This window comes from Pongo abelii, chromosome 17, assembly GCF_028885655.2.
Source record: "Pongo abelii isolate AG06213 chromosome 17, NHGRI_mPonAbe1-v2.0_pri, whole genome shotgun sequence".
Lineage (NCBI taxonomy): Eukaryota > Metazoa > Chordata > Mammalia > Primates > Hominidae > Pongo > Pongo abelii.
Window position 1 is genome coordinate 91,489,386 of NC_072002.2, and position 17,250 is coordinate 91,506,635.

At 51.6% G+C, this 17,250-nt stretch overlaps 1 protein-coding gene across 10 annotated transcripts in view; it reads right to left on the bottom strand.

Annotated features, from left to right (window-relative positions):
* ZNF516 (zinc finger protein 516) overlaps window positions 1–17,250 on the bottom strand; it is a 134,824-nt gene that overhangs the window by 13,191 nt on the left and 104,383 nt on the right. For 9 of the 10 annotated variants that reach the window (XM_024235992.3, XM_024235993.3, XM_054538105.2 and 6 more), the window contains exons 3-4: window positions 7,090–8,538; window positions 42–146 (exon numbers count right to left, since the gene is read on the bottom strand). In XM_024235992.3, the coding sequence (XP_024091760.3) occupies window positions 42–146; window positions 7,090–8,538 (1,554 nt within the window). The remainder of the gene's footprint in view (window positions 1–41; window positions 147–7,089; window positions 8,539–17,250) is intronic. The other variant, XM_054538106.2, reaches the window with a different exon arrangement.

Sequence of the window (17,250 nt, forward strand, 5' to 3'; positions counted from 1 at the left end):
CCTCTGCTCCCCTTGGGGTTAGCTGGGCAGGAGGGCGATACCTGAGTGTGCCCGCATGTGGGCCCTGAGGTGGCCGGGCTGGTGGAAGCTCTTTCCGCACTCGATGCAGACGAACTCTCCTGGCCGGGCCTGCGTCCGGAGTGTCCCTGCGGTGGCGAGGTGGTGGTAGTGGCAGTGGCGGTGGCAAGGCCATGGTGGGGTTGGCGTGGAGGTGAGGAGGCAGGACAGCGAGGGGGAAGCGAAAGGAAAACATCATTAGTCTGTCTAATGTGTCATCATGTGAGGCTCCCTTCAGGCCCTGGTGACAACTGTCAGCCTTCATCTCGGCTCTGCTGACAGGCCAGGCACTCTCAGGACTACAAGGATGCATAAATTACAGCAAATTAAAAACCACTCCCCGGGACAGGAGGCGCCCGCCAGGCTGCACGTCGGGCTCTGCAGCTCCGAGCATCTGCAGGCTGGGCACAACCATCACCCGGCTCTGTCAAGCAGCACATCCGGCAAATCAGAGTGACACCGGCATGACAGAGACGAGGCTCATGGAAAATAGGAAGTGAGCAGGACCAGAGCCCGCCATGACCCGGCCGCGATCCTGGGAGACCCACGCAGAGTGAGTGCGGCCACGGGGTGGCCCCGCCTCTGGCCCTCTCTCCTGCCTGCCTGGGCGGCTCTGAGGCCCTGGCCCCCAGCAGAAGGGAGGGGACACCTGCAAGCACCAGGCAGCAGGCACCCAAGGTGCGTGCACCTGCTGGCCATTGGCAAGGGGGGGAAGTCCCCAAATCCCACCTTTTCCTCAAAGATCATGCCACATCCCTGCACTCAAAGGCCGGTCTTTGTGTTTCCTTCTGATCCAAAAAGCCACACGACTTTGATTAGAAAGGGATGCAGAGAGTGTTTATTTGTCTGCACACCTTTTCTCTCTGAAGAAAAGGCTTGTCTTCCATGTGCTGGCAGCTCCAAAGTAATTTCTCTGGCTGGGAGAGTCACTGTTATGCGCAATAGTAACTCAACTCAGTAGGGAAAAAAAAACAGAACTAATAACTAGAAAAAGTTACACCTGTTGCAGTAACTTTTTAAAAAGCTGCTTTATGCAGCTGAGTTTTTATGTATCTAAAGGCTGACACCTGAGTGTGAACAACAAATGAAGAGAATGACAAAAGGCACCTTAGTCACATTGGCTGAAAACAAACCTTCAATATTGTTTCTCTTACCCTAATTCAGAGTAGCTCAATAGGTAAAAACATAAAATCATGTTTACACTATAGATCATGTTTATGGAAATAAGAAATGCATGAACTGTGAGGCACATCTTGTCAAATTTCTTATATGACAGATCATTAACATGAATCAGAGAAATTTAACAACTTAGCCATCGACTACTCAATATTCCCATTGCCTTACATACACAAAAGGAGTAAGAAGAAACATTTCAACCAATGCTCAAGTTAACAGGGGCCAGGTGCCGTGGCTCACCCCTGTAATCCCAGCACTTTGAGAGGCCAAAGCGAGAGGATCACTTGAGCCCAGGAGTTCAAGACCAGCCTGGGCAACAGAGTGAGAGACCTCATCTCTACTAAAAATGTAAAAGCTATCCAGGTGAGTGGTGCATGCCTATGGTTCTAGCTACTTGGGAGGCTGAGGTGGGAAGATCACTTGAGCTCAGGAGGTCAAGGCTGCAGTGAGCTGAGATCACACCACTGCACTCCAGCCTAGGTGACAGAGTGAGACTCTGTCTTGAATGAAAGGAAGAAAAGAAAGAGGAAAAAGAAAAAGAACAGAAGAGAAGAAGAAAAAAGAGGAGGAGAGGGGAGGGGAGGGGAAAGGAGGGGAGACAGGAGAGGAGAAAAGAAAAGGGAGAGAGGGAAAGAGAAGGGGAGAAAGAAAAGAAGGAAGTAAAGAAATGGAAGGAAAGGAAAGAAAGAAAAGAGATTTTTTTTTTTTTTAGCTATTTTGTTCCCCCATTCATTTGCATTAGAAACACCACCCAGTGGAGCTCCTATGAAATGAATTTCTGAATACTCTGGCTGTCTGGATTTTCCCAGGTACAATCTAGACTGCTTCTACAGGTGGAATCTGACCACACCTACACACAGTACTGACTAATGATGACGACATGCAATGTCATCTGTGTCTAACATTCACAACTTTCAAAAACTAAGTCATTATTCTTTTTTCAAGTAATTATTGTAGCTATTTCCTATCCAAATGAGCAACAGAGAAAACGTGGATAGCCCTCCCACTCATCCATGCTTATTTCCTTGAATTAAGGGTGCATGAGCACGCACGCACACACACTCATGCAGGCGTACAGGCTCACAAGTGCACGCACACATATGATTTTCCCACACACTTCATCATATCACTTTCTCTACTTTTTAAAGACAGGGCACTTGCCCTTATGGCCAATATTATGCCCAAGCTACAACATTCCGAGTTAATCACAAAGTTATAAACTTCATTTGAACTGAAGACCACCTGGTGAGCGCGCAGCTCAAATGTTCTCACCTAGAAATTCAAGTTGTGTTTGGAAAGTGGACTTAACGGTCAAAGGCCTGGCCAACTTCAGAGAGGGACACCCAGCCCTGCTATGCTGCATGTCATTATGTGGTGCTGTGCTATCCATAAAAAGGAGATGAAAAAGATTCTACAAAGAGAGATCAAACTGCAAGGAAGCACAAAGCTTTCATCACCATAATATGAAGGCCTCCTTGGTGTAAATGACTTTTCTTAAGTCCCAATAAGAAATACCATCTATTTTATCTGGAATTATTTTATTAGCTTCAAATTTTATTCTAAGATTCATAGTATCAGATCATCTAAGCTGGCCATAAGGTCTGAAAACACAGATCATGTATTATTTTATTACTGTTGTAGCAATACATCATTTATGTTCTATTCCTGTTTGTTTACAGACTTGGTAGTCACACTGTACAATGATTACAGAAAATGCAGTGGGTTTTTCTTCTTAAATGGTCAGGGATCCCCTAAGGGAGGTAGCTATAGTTCTTTCCTTCCTGTTTGGGTAGAGTTTTTAGACTCTTCATATCTACAGAAACATCACCCAAACACATGTGGGGGGCGGGGAAGTCTCTGAGACTTCCGTTTCCCAACTTCTGAATAAAACCTGTCTTAGAGGCATCCTCCAATAGCAACGTTCTCTGTATAAATGGAACATGTCCACTGCAAAATCAGAGAATCACACTTCTAGCACCCACAACTATTGCATGTACATGTGAGATGACTTCCTATTCTCTGAGACCATTCTCCTCTGCATATTTCTACCTCCCCAAACTACAAAATGATGTTACAGCAACAGGGGTAATCAATGACCACGCACAGGGAAATTGTGATCTTTAGAGCTGCAGACGACACCCACCTAGCAGACACGTAACAAACGCATGGGGTGAGGAGAGGAGACCAGAAAGCACAGATACACTTGTATAATAAGACATGTCAAAAAGACCAATTTGACCAAGGAAGGAATGAAACAAGATTCTAGACTCATGACTCAAAAATCAACTACAGGTACACCACACAAAAGAAACAGCTGAACAGAAACAAGTGGAAGAAAAAAGCCCTAAGAAAGTGTAGTTACTCCAGTATTCAGTAACACTCAAAAAAGGAAATCCAGGCTGCACAGATTTCCTGGGCTGTGGTAACAGAAATCGAGTCTCTGTAACAGGAAACGTGAGTGTTCTGTTCACCTTTCCAATAGTCTGACCCCGCCAAGGCTGCTGGGTTTCCTTCTGGCTACAACACTTTAAGGATGTCAAAAACAAACATTCAAGTAAGGAGAAAGGAAATGCGGAAGGTCCCAGAGACCAAGTAGAGGATGGATGTGAAGGTCCTAGACACCAGGTAGAGAGTGGACAGGGAAGGCCCCAGAGACCAGGTAGAAGGATGGACACAGAAGGCCCCAGAAACCAGTTAGAGAGTGGACGTGAAGGCCCCAGAGACCATGTAGAGAATGGATGGGGAAGGTCCCAGAGACCAGACAGAGGATGGATGGGTAGGTCCCGGAGACCAGGTAGAGGATGGACACAAAACGCCCTGGAGACCAGGTAGAGGATGGACAGGGAAAGCCCTGAATACCAGGCAGAGGATGGACACAGAAGGTCCTGGAGATCATGTAGAGGATGGACACAGAAGGTCCCGGAGACCAGATAGAAGATGGACACAGAAGGTCCTGGGGACCAGGTAGAGGATGGATGGGTAGGCCCAAGAGACCAGGTAGAGGATAGATGGGTAGGCCCTGGAGACGAGGCAGAGGATGGATGCAGAACAGGGACACTGGGTCCAGGAAAGGCAAGAAAGAAGTGTCTGAAGCCTTAAAGGATTATGACATAGAAGAGCTCTCAGCTTGTTCTGACGGCTTCAACACAGAGACCTGTAGGCAAGGGAAGTTCACCAAAGCTAGGGGCCCAGGAGATGCCGAGCCCCCTCACCGGAGGCATCCCATCTGGAGATGCTCGGCACTTCTCAGGTGCACTGACTGAGTATCTAGACAGGCTGACCTCAGGTACTCTATACCCGGGAAGCCAGGATCCTAATAATGCACCTACTAACAGGTGTATTTTAAGACCAAAAAGGTGAAAGCACTTCCCTTAAGAAACCCAATTTAGAGTACACTTAGTAACCGTAAATTTGCTGACTCACGCTATGTCTCAATGTGTACATTAGAAGAATAAATAACCCAAGATGGGCGCATGTACTTTGTGACTAGTATTTTTCACATATGAAAGATAAGTAACCTCTCTCTTTCAAAAAAAAAAAAAGGCCTTAGAACCATTTATTTTTTTTAAATGTCTGTAAGAAAAGGGAAAATACTTCAGACTATTTTGGACTTCAAATTCTATCATCTAAAATTTCAAAACCTTACCTTAAAACTCACTTCTACTTTCTTAGAAACAGCAACTATACCACCCACAGGGCAGCTCAAAGGCCTTTAAAAACTGGTGATGCCACTTTCCAGGTGTGAGCTGGCAGGTTTAGAACTTAGGGTGCGCACAGGCTGTGAGCACATGATTAATTTAAATTACAAGTCCGGTGGATTAAGTGGGCGTCAAACTCCCCTTGCTCTGCTGGGAGGCGGCCACCGGGGAAAGGACACAGCGGGCCAGGTGCGGCCGGGAACACCCAGCATCCACAACAGCGTGGCCCTCACCACTCGGCCTTCTCTGCTTTGGGTTCCGAGAAAATCCACATCTCCAGAAGTGAGGCTGGCATCACATCAAAAGGCCACCAAAAAACTTGTTTTCCACTTAGCAGCAAATAATCTACGTGACTGAGAAACCCTGCTGAGGCTGAGGGAACTCACTCACTCTAACTGAACGTGGAAAAAGTCAAACCATCAACCCACATGGCACTGCGCCGCACCTCCCACCCACGACAGCCTGCTCAGGTTAAACCGTCCACCCAGAGCACACGGGCAGGGAGAAGAGAGGAGGATCTAAGACCACACCTCAGGGACCCCACTCCTGAGTCACACCTCAGCCCAACGCAAATCACGAGACCCTCGGGTGTCCGGGCCTACGGCCTCATCCTAAAAAGTTCACAAGCGCTCAGCGGGCTCTTCAAAGCAGGAATGTAACAAGGTTGGCTGGAGTAAGGCCTTCGCCGGCAAATCTGTAAGAGGGGCAGCAGGCCTGTGATGTCTCCCACTGGAAAACACCTTGGGTGAGCATCCCTCACACCAAGACGGCCCTGGCGGGCCACGGATCTAGGCAGGCTCTGAAACCCCGGCCTAAGCCAGGGGCTCAGCAAGTGACCCCAGCACCCACTGGGACATTGTCCCACGGTGGATTCAGGGAGGCTCTCTGCTGATATCTCATCTCCCAGACCCGGAACCATGCCCCTGACAGTCCTGCCAGCTGCCTGGAGTTTGCAGCCCTGGATCTCAGAGGTTCTAATGACAACCACTTTAAGAAACCGCAGGCTTACGACGTTATTTATTTATTTATTTATTTATTTTTTTGAGATGGAATCTCACTCTGTCACCCAGGCTGGAGTGCAGTGGCGCGATCTCCACTCACTGCAACCTCCGCCTCCCGGGTTCAAGCAATTCTCCTGCCTCAGCCTCCCAAGTAGCTGGGATTACAGGTGCACACCACCATGCCCGGCTAATTTTTGTGTTTTTAGTAGAGATGGTGTCTCTCACTATGTTGGCCAGGCTGGTCTTGAACTCCTGACCTCATGATCCGCCCACCTCGGCCTCCCAAAGTGCACGGATTACAGGCGTGACCCACCACGCCCAGCCACTATGAAAAATTCTATCAAAGAATGGTTAGGACTTCCCAGGTAATGAACTGAGAGACTTTGTTTTGTTTTGGTTTTTAACAGAACTTAGGTTTCTTCGTGTTCTGGACGTTAAGTGAGAGTGACTTTCAATTTACGTTCCAGAATGGGGCACCGCATGCGGTGCGCGCACCAGAGGGGCAGGAGGAAAGCCGGCAATTCCTTCTCAGTGTTACTATGAGACAGCAATACTAAGGCAGAGGGAGAAGCGAAGATAACCCTTTCCAAGTATTTTTTTTCAGGAATTTTTGCACAAATCCCATTCTCCAGACTTTTCATGGTACATCGATCCTCTGCAAAGCTTTGCTTACTAATACTAGAGGACTAATTATTACAGATGAATAAAAATAAAACTTAATCACATTAAATAGACATTCTTGTCTTTTGAGAGACAGGACAATGAACATCTACGGATTCTGTTTAAAATGACAAACACGTGAAGTGCAATCACGTCTGCCCGCTCCTGCGGAACGTCGGTGTGGAGGAAACATCCTCTCAGCAGGAAGGAAGCCGTGCAGGGCTTGCGACCTCCTCCCAGGACCAACGTTCAGAGGGCCACCAACCCCAGGCAGGCATTCCCTGGCAGGGCAGAATGTGGAGCCTGGGAGAGCTGTTCCCATCTGCTGTGCTCCTGGGCCAGGGCAAGGGAGCGGTTCTCAGCTCAGCAGTGGGATGGGGCCGGCTGGCTCTGTCCTCAGAGGCCGTGGACAGGCAGGTGGGCAGCAGCCCTGGCCTTCTGGGGGTGGCTCTGGAGGTCACATGTGGCCTGGGGAAGAGGGGGCCCGCACATCTTACCTCTGTGCTCCAGCCCAGGGCCGCTGACACCCCATCCCTGGTAGAGGGTCGCAAAGTCCTTTGGAATGTACGTCTTAAAGATGTTGAGGATGTCCAGGCGCTTCTCATGCCCCTCGGCCACCGGCTCCTGTTTGATGGAGTGTAGGACGGGGGGCGCCCCAGCCACTCCGGGCTGGGCCTGCAAGGCCGCGTCGCCCCTGGACCCTGCAGCACAGGTGGCCAGAGTCCTCAGCTCCTGGGCCGCCTTCGAGGGGGGCTCGCGGGGAGGTAGAGGAGGAGCGCCCCCTTCGCCCTTTGCAGGAGGTGGACCCTGAGGCTGAGGGCTGAATTTGGCTTTCAGGGAGTCCGGGGCACTGTGCTTATTTGTGGGGGCAAAGCCAGCCCCCGCTGGGGGGACCCCAAACTTCTCCACAGGCTTGCTGTTCACCGAGGGCTGCGCGCCAGCCCGGGTGATGACGGTGGGCGTGGGGGTGGCGCTCCTGCTGAAGCCCCCGCCACCCGGGGCAGGCACCGGTTTGGAGCTAGCCTCCTGCCTGGGCTTGGCCAGGGGCCCCTGCGCGGCCGCGCCATGCGGCTCCTGGCCGTGACAAGGTTTGGTCTGTCGATACCCGTCAGGGCCGGGCGCCCACAGAGCGCAGGGACCTCCGGAATGGCTCTCCTTATTCTTAGGCATGCTAGCGGCTTTTGTGACCACTCCCAGGGGAGAAGAGCCACTTTTGGGCCCCGGCATCCCCCCTGGCACCTGAGTGCGGGTGAACCGAGCAAGGAGCAAAGGCTGGCATTCTTTGCCACCGAGGGCGGGCGGCGGGCCCGTGCGTCCGCTCCGGGAAAGGAAAACCAAATTGCTTCTGATGCTTTTGTAACCGTTGGGCTGAATCCACGGGGGAGCCACGGAGTTGCAGCTGACACGATGCCAGATGCGTTTGTGCATCCACAGGACCTCGGGATAGTAGGTCTTGTGGCTGCAGTAAGGACACGGGTGAACGACTAAAGCCGCCTGCAGAGAGGAGGCCGCCTCCTTATTGCTGGGGTCATCCCGCGTCGACCTCGCACTTAAATCTAGCGGCATGAGGTCTGAGGCCAGCGCCCGCTTCCCTCCCCCAGAGTGTTCCTTGTTGTGCAAATCGGACAGCTTTTCTGCAGGGTGACCCATCTGGCCCTCCGCTCCCGTACTGGAAGGGAACTCCACACCATCACCAGGGCCGGGCACCTCCTGCTTGGGGTGAAATGCTGGCATCTTTAAGTCCATAGAAAATCTGTGCTGCTCTTGCCTTCTAGAAGTCTCTCTGCTACTGTTTTCAAGTATGGACACAGAAGCTGCGATCCCCGCCTTGGACTCGCCGGTGTCTCTTTCTGAGGCGTCATCTTCCAGCTTGTGACTCTGGTCTCCATTGGAGAGCTCGGTCGAAGTCACCTCTTCGGAAAAGCAGCAGCGGCGCGGCTGTCCCCCTAGAGGAGGCAAAATATGAAACGGGAAGTTACCATTTCTCATCAGAACACAGCAAGACACAGGGCGTGTACAGCTACAGCATGTTCCAAGCCATCTGTCTTCAGCAGGACAAGCCACCCTCGACTCTGGGTGGCTCTTAGAAAATCCATGAGGAGCCACCCAAACAAGAACAAAAGGGGGTGAGTCGGGCAGGGCTTCTTTTCTCAATGTAAATGACCCAAAAGATCACAGGGAAAAAATACAATAGCAGTGGTGTATCCAGTTACATGTAACGACGCTGTCCCTAGTTAACAGAGGGTGACTGGTATATTAAAACTCAGGAAAAAAATCAATTGTTCACAGCAGTATAAGGTTTGCATGACTTTCAAAGAACTCTACATTTAGGAATCTTGTGGAATCTTCACAGTCATTCATTGCCAGGTAAGAAAACCAGAGAAGCTGAGTGGAGCCCACAGTCACAGAAGCAGGCTTGGGCAACAGCTTACTCTGTCCAAAGGACTCCAGTGTCTGCCTCTGAAACCACTGGGCTACCGACCACCTTCCGCCTCAGCCATAGGGCTCCCTCCCTACGCATCTCTCCTGTGAGGTCCAATTCTCAAGCCCAAAACCCTGATGCCCTAAGGTCCCCCAGAGGCCAGTAAGCAAAGGCAGCCACGCTATCCACCTCCATGCCGCCACCTGCCGGCTGCCCAGGAGAACTGAGTCCGGGGTTCCGCCCCTCAAGCTCTGCTCCCCTGATGGTCGGGCCTTGACAGAGAGTGTGTCTGAGCCACCGTCTGGGATGAACTCTGCGGTGGGGAGGGATGGTGCGGTCAGAACCCTCCCACTTTACCCAAGGAACGCGTGTGACAGGGAGAAACACAGCCGAGGTGTGGGCTGGGCTCGGACGTTTTAAGGCTTTTCCAAAGTCAGAAGAGACTGTACTACAAGTGGACACGACACAGATTAACAAGAATTCGGTTTTATGTTTTGCATTTATGGACTTGGGTTTATTTAAATCTAGACATCAAAACTGGGCAGGAGTACAGATGTTTCTGGATATCTTAAAACTCTCTGAACTACAAAACACAGGATTCTTCACCACCCAGCCGCCATCTGCAGTCCCTTACAGCCATGTCTCAGTATGATAAGGCCCCATGTTCTTGGTTTTCAAAAAAGATTTTCAGAGATTTTTAACATTCAGTAAAATGGAGGGATCTGCTAACTCAGAATGCTCCTTTAAAATGTTCTAAGTATATATTTGGAGATAACACTTAGGAAACCCATCAAACTGGTAACAAATCTATTCCAAGGGGTTCTTCATCAGGGTGAGACAGCGCCTGTTACTGAAGGCACTTGCCCAGATCTGAGGGACACAGTAACAAATGCTGGTTTTCAATTAGTGGGCAGTTAATGCGCAATTTCATACGCAATGTTAAAGGATATGTCCATGTAAAAAAATGTCAGCAGTTAAGGGCTGATCAGAATTGATGAGGAGATGAGACAAAGGAAGAAAATACTATCCAACTCCTACCAGCTCCTAAAGGCTAATATTTAAATAAAGTCAAGGCTGGACACAGTGGCTTATGCTGGCAATACCAATACTATGGGGGGCCAAGGTGGGTGGGTCACCTGAGGTCAGGAGTTCAAGACCAGCCTGGCCAACATGGTGAAACCCCGTCTCTGCTAAAAATGCAAAAATTAGCCAGGCACGGTGGCACACGCCTGAAGTCCCAGCTACTCCGGAGGCTGAGGCAGGAGAATCGCTTGAACCCAGGAGGTGGAGGCTGCAGTGAGCTGACATCACGCCACTGCACTCCAGCCTGGGCAACAGAGCAAGACTCCGCCTTAAAAAATAACAGTAATAATGATAATAAAATGAATTTAAAATAAAAAATCAATGAAGTCAGGTATATGAGTCTGTTATATGCATACACTGGTATGAGAAAGGAGACCGGGCAGTGCTAGGATGCACCATGGATAAAAACATGAACTTTCTCGGAATTAAGTATACGAAAGAGGAAACGTTAGTGTTTGTTTAAGTCAGACTGGTGCTCAGTACGTTCGATTCATTTCTAAATATGAGAAAAAGGCAACATCCAGCAGGGAGAGATCTAGTTTTCCCTGCAGTAAAGGAATACAGATTTCTGAACACACATGTTCAAGACTACTAGTGGAGTCTGTAAGTGTAAACAATGCGGCTGTGTCATCTGCCCCTGTACATCTGTGGGGTTTTCAAAGCATGACTGTTGAAGCTTCCAAAATGTTCCCCAAAAGGATCATAAAACATCACCTAGAACTTCCAGTACCTCTGACCAAGACACTGAGTAATAAACTAAAAGTGAATAATCTAGCCAGGCACAGTGGCTCAGACCCATAATCCCAGCACTTTGGGAGGCCGAGGCAGGCAGATCACTTGAGGCCAGGAGTTCGAGACCAGCCTGGCCAACACAGTGAAACCCCGTCTCTACTAAAAACACAAATATTAGCTGGGCGTGGTGGCCAGCACCTGTAATCCTAGCACTTTGGGAAGCCAAGGCGAGCGGATCACTTGGGGTCAGGAGTTTGAGGTCAGCCTGGCCAACATGGCAAAACCTCGTCTCTACTAAAAAATACAAAAATTAGCCAAGCGTGGTGGCGGGCGCCTGTAATCCCGAGGCTGAGGCAGGAGATTCACTTGAACCCTGGAGGGGGAGGCTTCAGTGAGCCGAGATGGCGCCACCGCACTCCAGTCTGGGCAACAGAGCAAGACTCCGTCTCAAAAAAAAAAAAAAAAACGAATGGTCTAGCCCAAGTTATCGAAGTCACCAGTCGGGAGTGAACGGCAAAATGCCTCTGGAACACACAGACCCTGCACACAGTCCTGAGCCACCCCAGTAGGGCGGGAGAGAAGCACGACCATGAGTGGAGGGACAGGTGATGGGAAACTGAAGCTATTCACAGAAGCAGCTGATGAGCAGAAAGACTGAACAGCTTTCCAAGGGCCTACTTCCTTTCCAAGGAAGAAAACATGTAGCTAACTGGAGAGGCATAGGATCCTCAGCAACAAGGAACCAAGCACCTTCTCAGCCAGGGAGCCAGGACCCTCTTCCCAACCAGGCACCTTCTGAGCCAGGGACCCAGGACCCTCTTCCCCGGACCCTCTTCTAGCCGAGGTTTCTTCATTACAGGATCAGGGCCACTGAAACAGCAAAAGCCTCTAGTGAGCTCCTGATTGGGCCCCTCAGGCCTTGGTGTGCAGAGAGGCGCAGGCCCAAGCGCTCCCCGCATTCGTCATCAGAAAGCCACAGAACAGACAGCTTCGCCCCTCGTCCCCAGCTCCTGGACCCAGTGCTGTTGACAAGGGCCTTCCAGGGGCCTCCAATCACGGGAATAAACTACTGCCAAGTCCAGTGGGCCTGGCAAAGTGCTGCCACGTGGCACAGCCAAGGTTTCCTTACTGCTAAGGTTTCCTTACAGCCAGGTCAAAGCAAAACTAAGATGAGGGGCCTCCCGGGCGGCCCAAAGGGACCACGACACCCATCCGCTGTTCTCAGGCTCCTGAGTGCCATTCTGACTTCATTTATCCCTTTTATACACTCCCCATTCTCATGTGTACTCCATCTACTGCACACGCGAGGTGAACCTCCCAGAGAAATCAGTGCCACCACTGGCAAACAGGCCTCCTCAGGACACCCCGTACAGGCGGCAGCAGGCACAGGACACACCCGCACCCCCTCCACCACCCCCACCCCTCCCTCCACAGCCCCCACCCCTCCCTCCACAGCCCCCACCCCTCCCTCCACAGCCCCCACCCCTCCCTCCACAGCTCCCACCCCTCCACCACCCCACCCCTCCCTCCACAGCCCCCACACCCCCTCCACCACCCCCACCCCTCCCTCCACCACCCCCACCCCTCCACCACCCCCACCCCTCCCTCCACGGTTCTCACATCCCCTCCACAGCTCCGACACCCCCACCACGGCCCGCACACCTTTCTCCATAGCCCCCACCCCTCCCTCCACAGTTCTCACGCCCCCTCCACGAACCCCACGCCCCCACCACAGCCCGCACATCTTCCTCCATTGCCCCCACCCCTCCCTCCACGAACCCCACGCCCCCCCACGGCTCCCCCAGCCCCTCCGCAATTCCCACATCCCCCTCCGTGGCCCCCACACTCCCCCTCCACAGCTCCCACACCCCCCACTCCACAATTGGGACCAGGCGTGGGTGGCTTTTGATGTTTCAGTGGCCCTGATCCTGAAATGGAAGAACTCAGCTAGAGAAGTGTCCGGGGAGTGGGGCTCCAGCTCCCTGGTTGAGGAAATGCCTGGTTCTGTGGCTCCTGTGCCGCGCGGGGAGAAAGTCTGCAGGAAAAAGCACTTCTGCTCCTCAGTCCCCACCAGTCTGACAGCCCCTGGGTGGCAGTGCTCACCGGGCACTTTATTAGAATTAAAGGAAAGAGAACGGTGCTGATTTGAGCACGGTGTGGCCTTGCACAGATGGCTGCCTCTAACCCTGACCGCAGTGCCGAGGGCACACACCAGAGAGGGAAGGCTGGCTCAGAAAGGCCTGGCAGCGGCCCTGTGCAGGGGAAGCAGGATCTCCAACACGCACCCCATGCTCTCCGGGTGCACGGAAGCATGTGCCACGAGGAGGCAGCCGAGTCCGAGCAGCCCTGGAGAAGGCGCACATCGCTCCCGACCCCACGAGTGTGCACGCGCACGCCACAGACGGCAACACTGGCCGCTCTATCCTCGGCTCAAACACACCAGGGGCCCCCGGATTCCTTTCTAAGCAGGACCTTCCTAGATGTGTCTTGGAAACACAAACACGGATCAGGTCTTGGGTGACTCCACTGCGTCCCAAGCTGGTCCTGGCCTGGCTGGTGCCGCACACTGGGGACAAGCATGTTTCACACGGGGCCCAGGGAGTGGCGGACTTGCACTGTCTGAAGTCCCTGAGGCAACATCTTCAACACACACAACCGCCCTCAAAAGCACAGAAATGCAGTGAGGGCACTTTGTATAAAGTTACTCCCCTTTCACTTAAAATATGTTTTATTATTGTAGTAAAATATACATAACAAAAAAGTCTGCAGCCACGCTGAGGCGCTCCATTTCCGCGCTTGTGACTGCTCTGGGGCTGCCTGTTCGTCTTGTTTTCAGTTTTCCATGGGTTTTTAAAGCACTTCGTTCTTAGTGCACATTTGTGCCTCTTTTCTTCTTTGAAAAATAAACAGGACCCCAGGAGCGCCCTGCTGGCTGTCACTCCAGGAGGGGCAATGGGCAGCAAGCCTGGGTCTGCGCCCGGCTCTGGTGATGCTGAAGAACCGGGCCCTGCATCTAGGGTGCCACTGCACCGCCCCCCCACCCCCGGGAGCTGTACCCCCACGGGAGCGGTTGCCTCACTCCTCCTCCCAGGCAGCCCACCTGCAGGAAGTAGCGCCGGCCCGGCACCAGGACCCTCGTGGCCCCCTGCGCACTGAGAGCGCATCCTCAGGCTTGTTTCCTGAGCTGCTATTCCTACAAAGCAGCCCTTCCAAAAACCAACTTCCTCCTAAAACGCACCCCCACGCTCTCTCTGCAAGACACTTTTCTTGCCTAACTTTTAAGTGTTTAAAATAAAGATTTTTCTCATTTCTGCCCCTCTATATTGGGCTTCATAAAAGCCATTATTTCTTTCCACCCATAACGGATACAGTTTAGTTACTTCCGTGAACGGGAAGGGGTATCTGCCCACTTGGCCTCTCTGGGTTTCTAAGGGAAGGTTGGGGGCCCTTGCTCGGGGATCGGGGGCTGTGGTGTTTTGCTGGGCTGGGCTTTGTTGAACACACAGGGTGACTGCAGACAGGTCCCCACTCCGCACAGTTGCTGGACCCGTCTGCAGTCAAGTTCATGGCACAGCCTGAGCTCAACACCGGGGGCTCCCCTGCATATTAACAGGGAGTGAGAAGTGAATGAACAGGTAATTGCAAGCATCACATTCATCAGTGACATCTCTGATTCAACTTTAGGCTGACAAGGAAGAGGGGATGGGAGGTAAGGGAGGAGGGGAGGAAATGGCACTCCTCTTATAAAGGTTAAGAAAAGGTAAAAGTTCCACAATATTAAGATTATACAGGGAAGAAAGCTTGATGCTTTTTTAGAAGACGAATTCAGTTAAGCGACCATAATTCTAAGGAGCCTCGGGAATAAAACTTCTCACCTCCCAACCTACAAACAGCATCAGAACCACTGGAAAGGGGCCCTCTAATGAACAACTGCATGTACAGAGACTTGTATGAGGACTTTTATCTGGTTCTACATTTTTCAGCCTTATCACAATGATTTCCTTTCTAATGGATGACAGCTGGACTTTTCAAGAGTTTCCAGTTCTATGACAATTTTACCCACACATGTCATTTTCATTATGCAGCCAAACATCGTAAATATTTTATTCTATTATTTCGGCAACCATCACGATGGTTCCCACAGGATGTGGTATAATTTCGGCAACCACATCCTTCCCACAGGAAAAAACCTGCCAAGGGCATGGGGAACCCGTAACACCCCAAATTCTCACTGGACTGATCTCTCAGGGACACCTGCTGCCCTGAGACCAGAACCCATCGCTGGAGCCCCGGCCACCTGGACAGGACCATGCCCCGCCCCTCTGAAGGCTCCGTCATCCACGTGGACTCTGCTCCTGGGACACAGCCACCGCGGGACGAGCCCGCAGCCCCTCTCATTTCAGCCACATCAGCTCAGGTCAGACACATGCACAAAATGCACACTTCTTCCACGCACCCCACCACGATAACAGAACAGGAAGAATCTTTGAAGAGACGTGGCATGTCTGTGCACCACACCTAGGCCAGTTTAGTAACCCATGGATGATTCTTAGATGCCTTACACACGCTTTGCTTTTCCAATACATTGTACGTTTGCAGGACTGAAGGCATGAACAGCAAGGGAGGCAGTTTGCAGGTACACCAGCACAGGTCCGCACACGCACTGCCGCTGACCTGCTTCCGAAGCAGATGAGATCAATTCTGTGTGTCGTGGTAGGTTTATAAAATACAAATTGTTTCAATATATTTTATCCCAGATTTGGCAAGAAAAAATAAAAAAAAAAACCACTCAGTCACACAAAAGTGCACCAACTATACAACGTGATTTTCTTTTTTCAGAGGATTACTAAGCTGGTAACGTAGGAGACCGAAGCATGCATGGACCTGGTCTCTCCCTGACAGTCTTGGGGACAGGAAGGAGAACATGGCTGGGTTTAGCGCACAGAGGTCAGCTGGGAGCAGGCCCAATGCCTCTGCCCAGGAGTGGCCATTCCTGAATCTGATATGGACAGGAGACAGGGAAATACTGGGTAGAAGAGGGCAGTTCCCTGGCAAAGGCCCCACCCTCGAGCTTGGAAACCTACGGTCCTAAATGGGAACAGGCATTCCTGTTTTCGAACTCAAGTGTTGCTTTTGGCCTGCCATGCCTCTATCCTGTACCCATAGAAACCCCAAACCCCAGGCTCCAGGAGCAGAAGAGCAGCAGACAGACAGAGTGGCAGAACCACACGGCAGAGAAGAAAAGAGAAGGAGCATCTGAACATTGAGAGGAGTATGGCTGCAGACGGTCAGAGAGGAGGTCGGCCGTGGGACAGCTGAACTCCAGGGGAAGATCATCTTCCCACTCCATCCCCTTTCCAGCTCCCCATTCATCCCCCTGAGAACCACCTCCATCACTCAATGAAATCCCTGCAATCACCATCCTTCAAAGCCTGTATGACCCCATTCTTCCTGGACACCAGACAAGGACCCAGGTACCAAGATGGCAGGGTGTAAAAGGCTGTCACCCAGACTCTCCACTGAGCTGGTTGAACACTTAGCCAACCACAGATAGCAACTGCTGAAACAGCATTAATTGTCTAGACACTACCATGGGGCCGATGCCCAAAAGCACTCACCCAGCTCCTGCACCTGCCAATCTGCTTGCTCCCCCTCCTGTAAGTGGTACGAGCGCACATGAGCCATGCCCCTGTTGCAAGTCCCGCGAGGGGTCAGGGAACTTTCCTGTTTCAGATCCACAAGGAGGAAGGTCTCCGAAGTTGCTGCAGTGCCCGACCTCCCATGAGCCATCATATGTGCATCGATGACCCAGATGGAGAAAGGGAACTGGACAAGCTTACTGGACCAGGGCTGACACTCAGAGATGAGGGAGACCAAAGCAGCACAGAGACTCAGAAGTTTTCGATGAGATGCAACAAAGGCTTGAAACTAACAAGGTGAAATCCCGTAAGGAAAAACAAAGTGCAAGAAGAGAAAGTTCTAGCCACGGAAAAGACCCCAAGCTCCTAGGAGACCACAGGCTCAGTGTGAGTTACTCGGCTCAGGGTTGAGATCAAACAGAAGCACCCTCAGCAACAGTTGGGGAAGGAAGGCCCAGGACGGGGCTGGCCAAGGGTCCTCTCTCCACAGTGGGCGGCAGGAGCCCAGCCTGGGCTCTGAACCATGCATGGAAGAGCAGCAAATGAACAAGAGTGAGTGAGTCCAGAACAGGCCCGGGAGAGGCTTCTGGGAACCAAGTAATACGAGAATGACTGCAAGAATGTGGACTGTTCCACCCAAAACAGGCGGCTGGTGGGTTGGGCTGCCACAAACCCCGCTGTTACTCGGTGAGCACTGAATGGATGCAGGAAAATCGGTTCATCCAGGACAGCCTTGCAGGTGGCATCTGAGAATCATCTGTCAAGGTCACGAGCCACAGCTG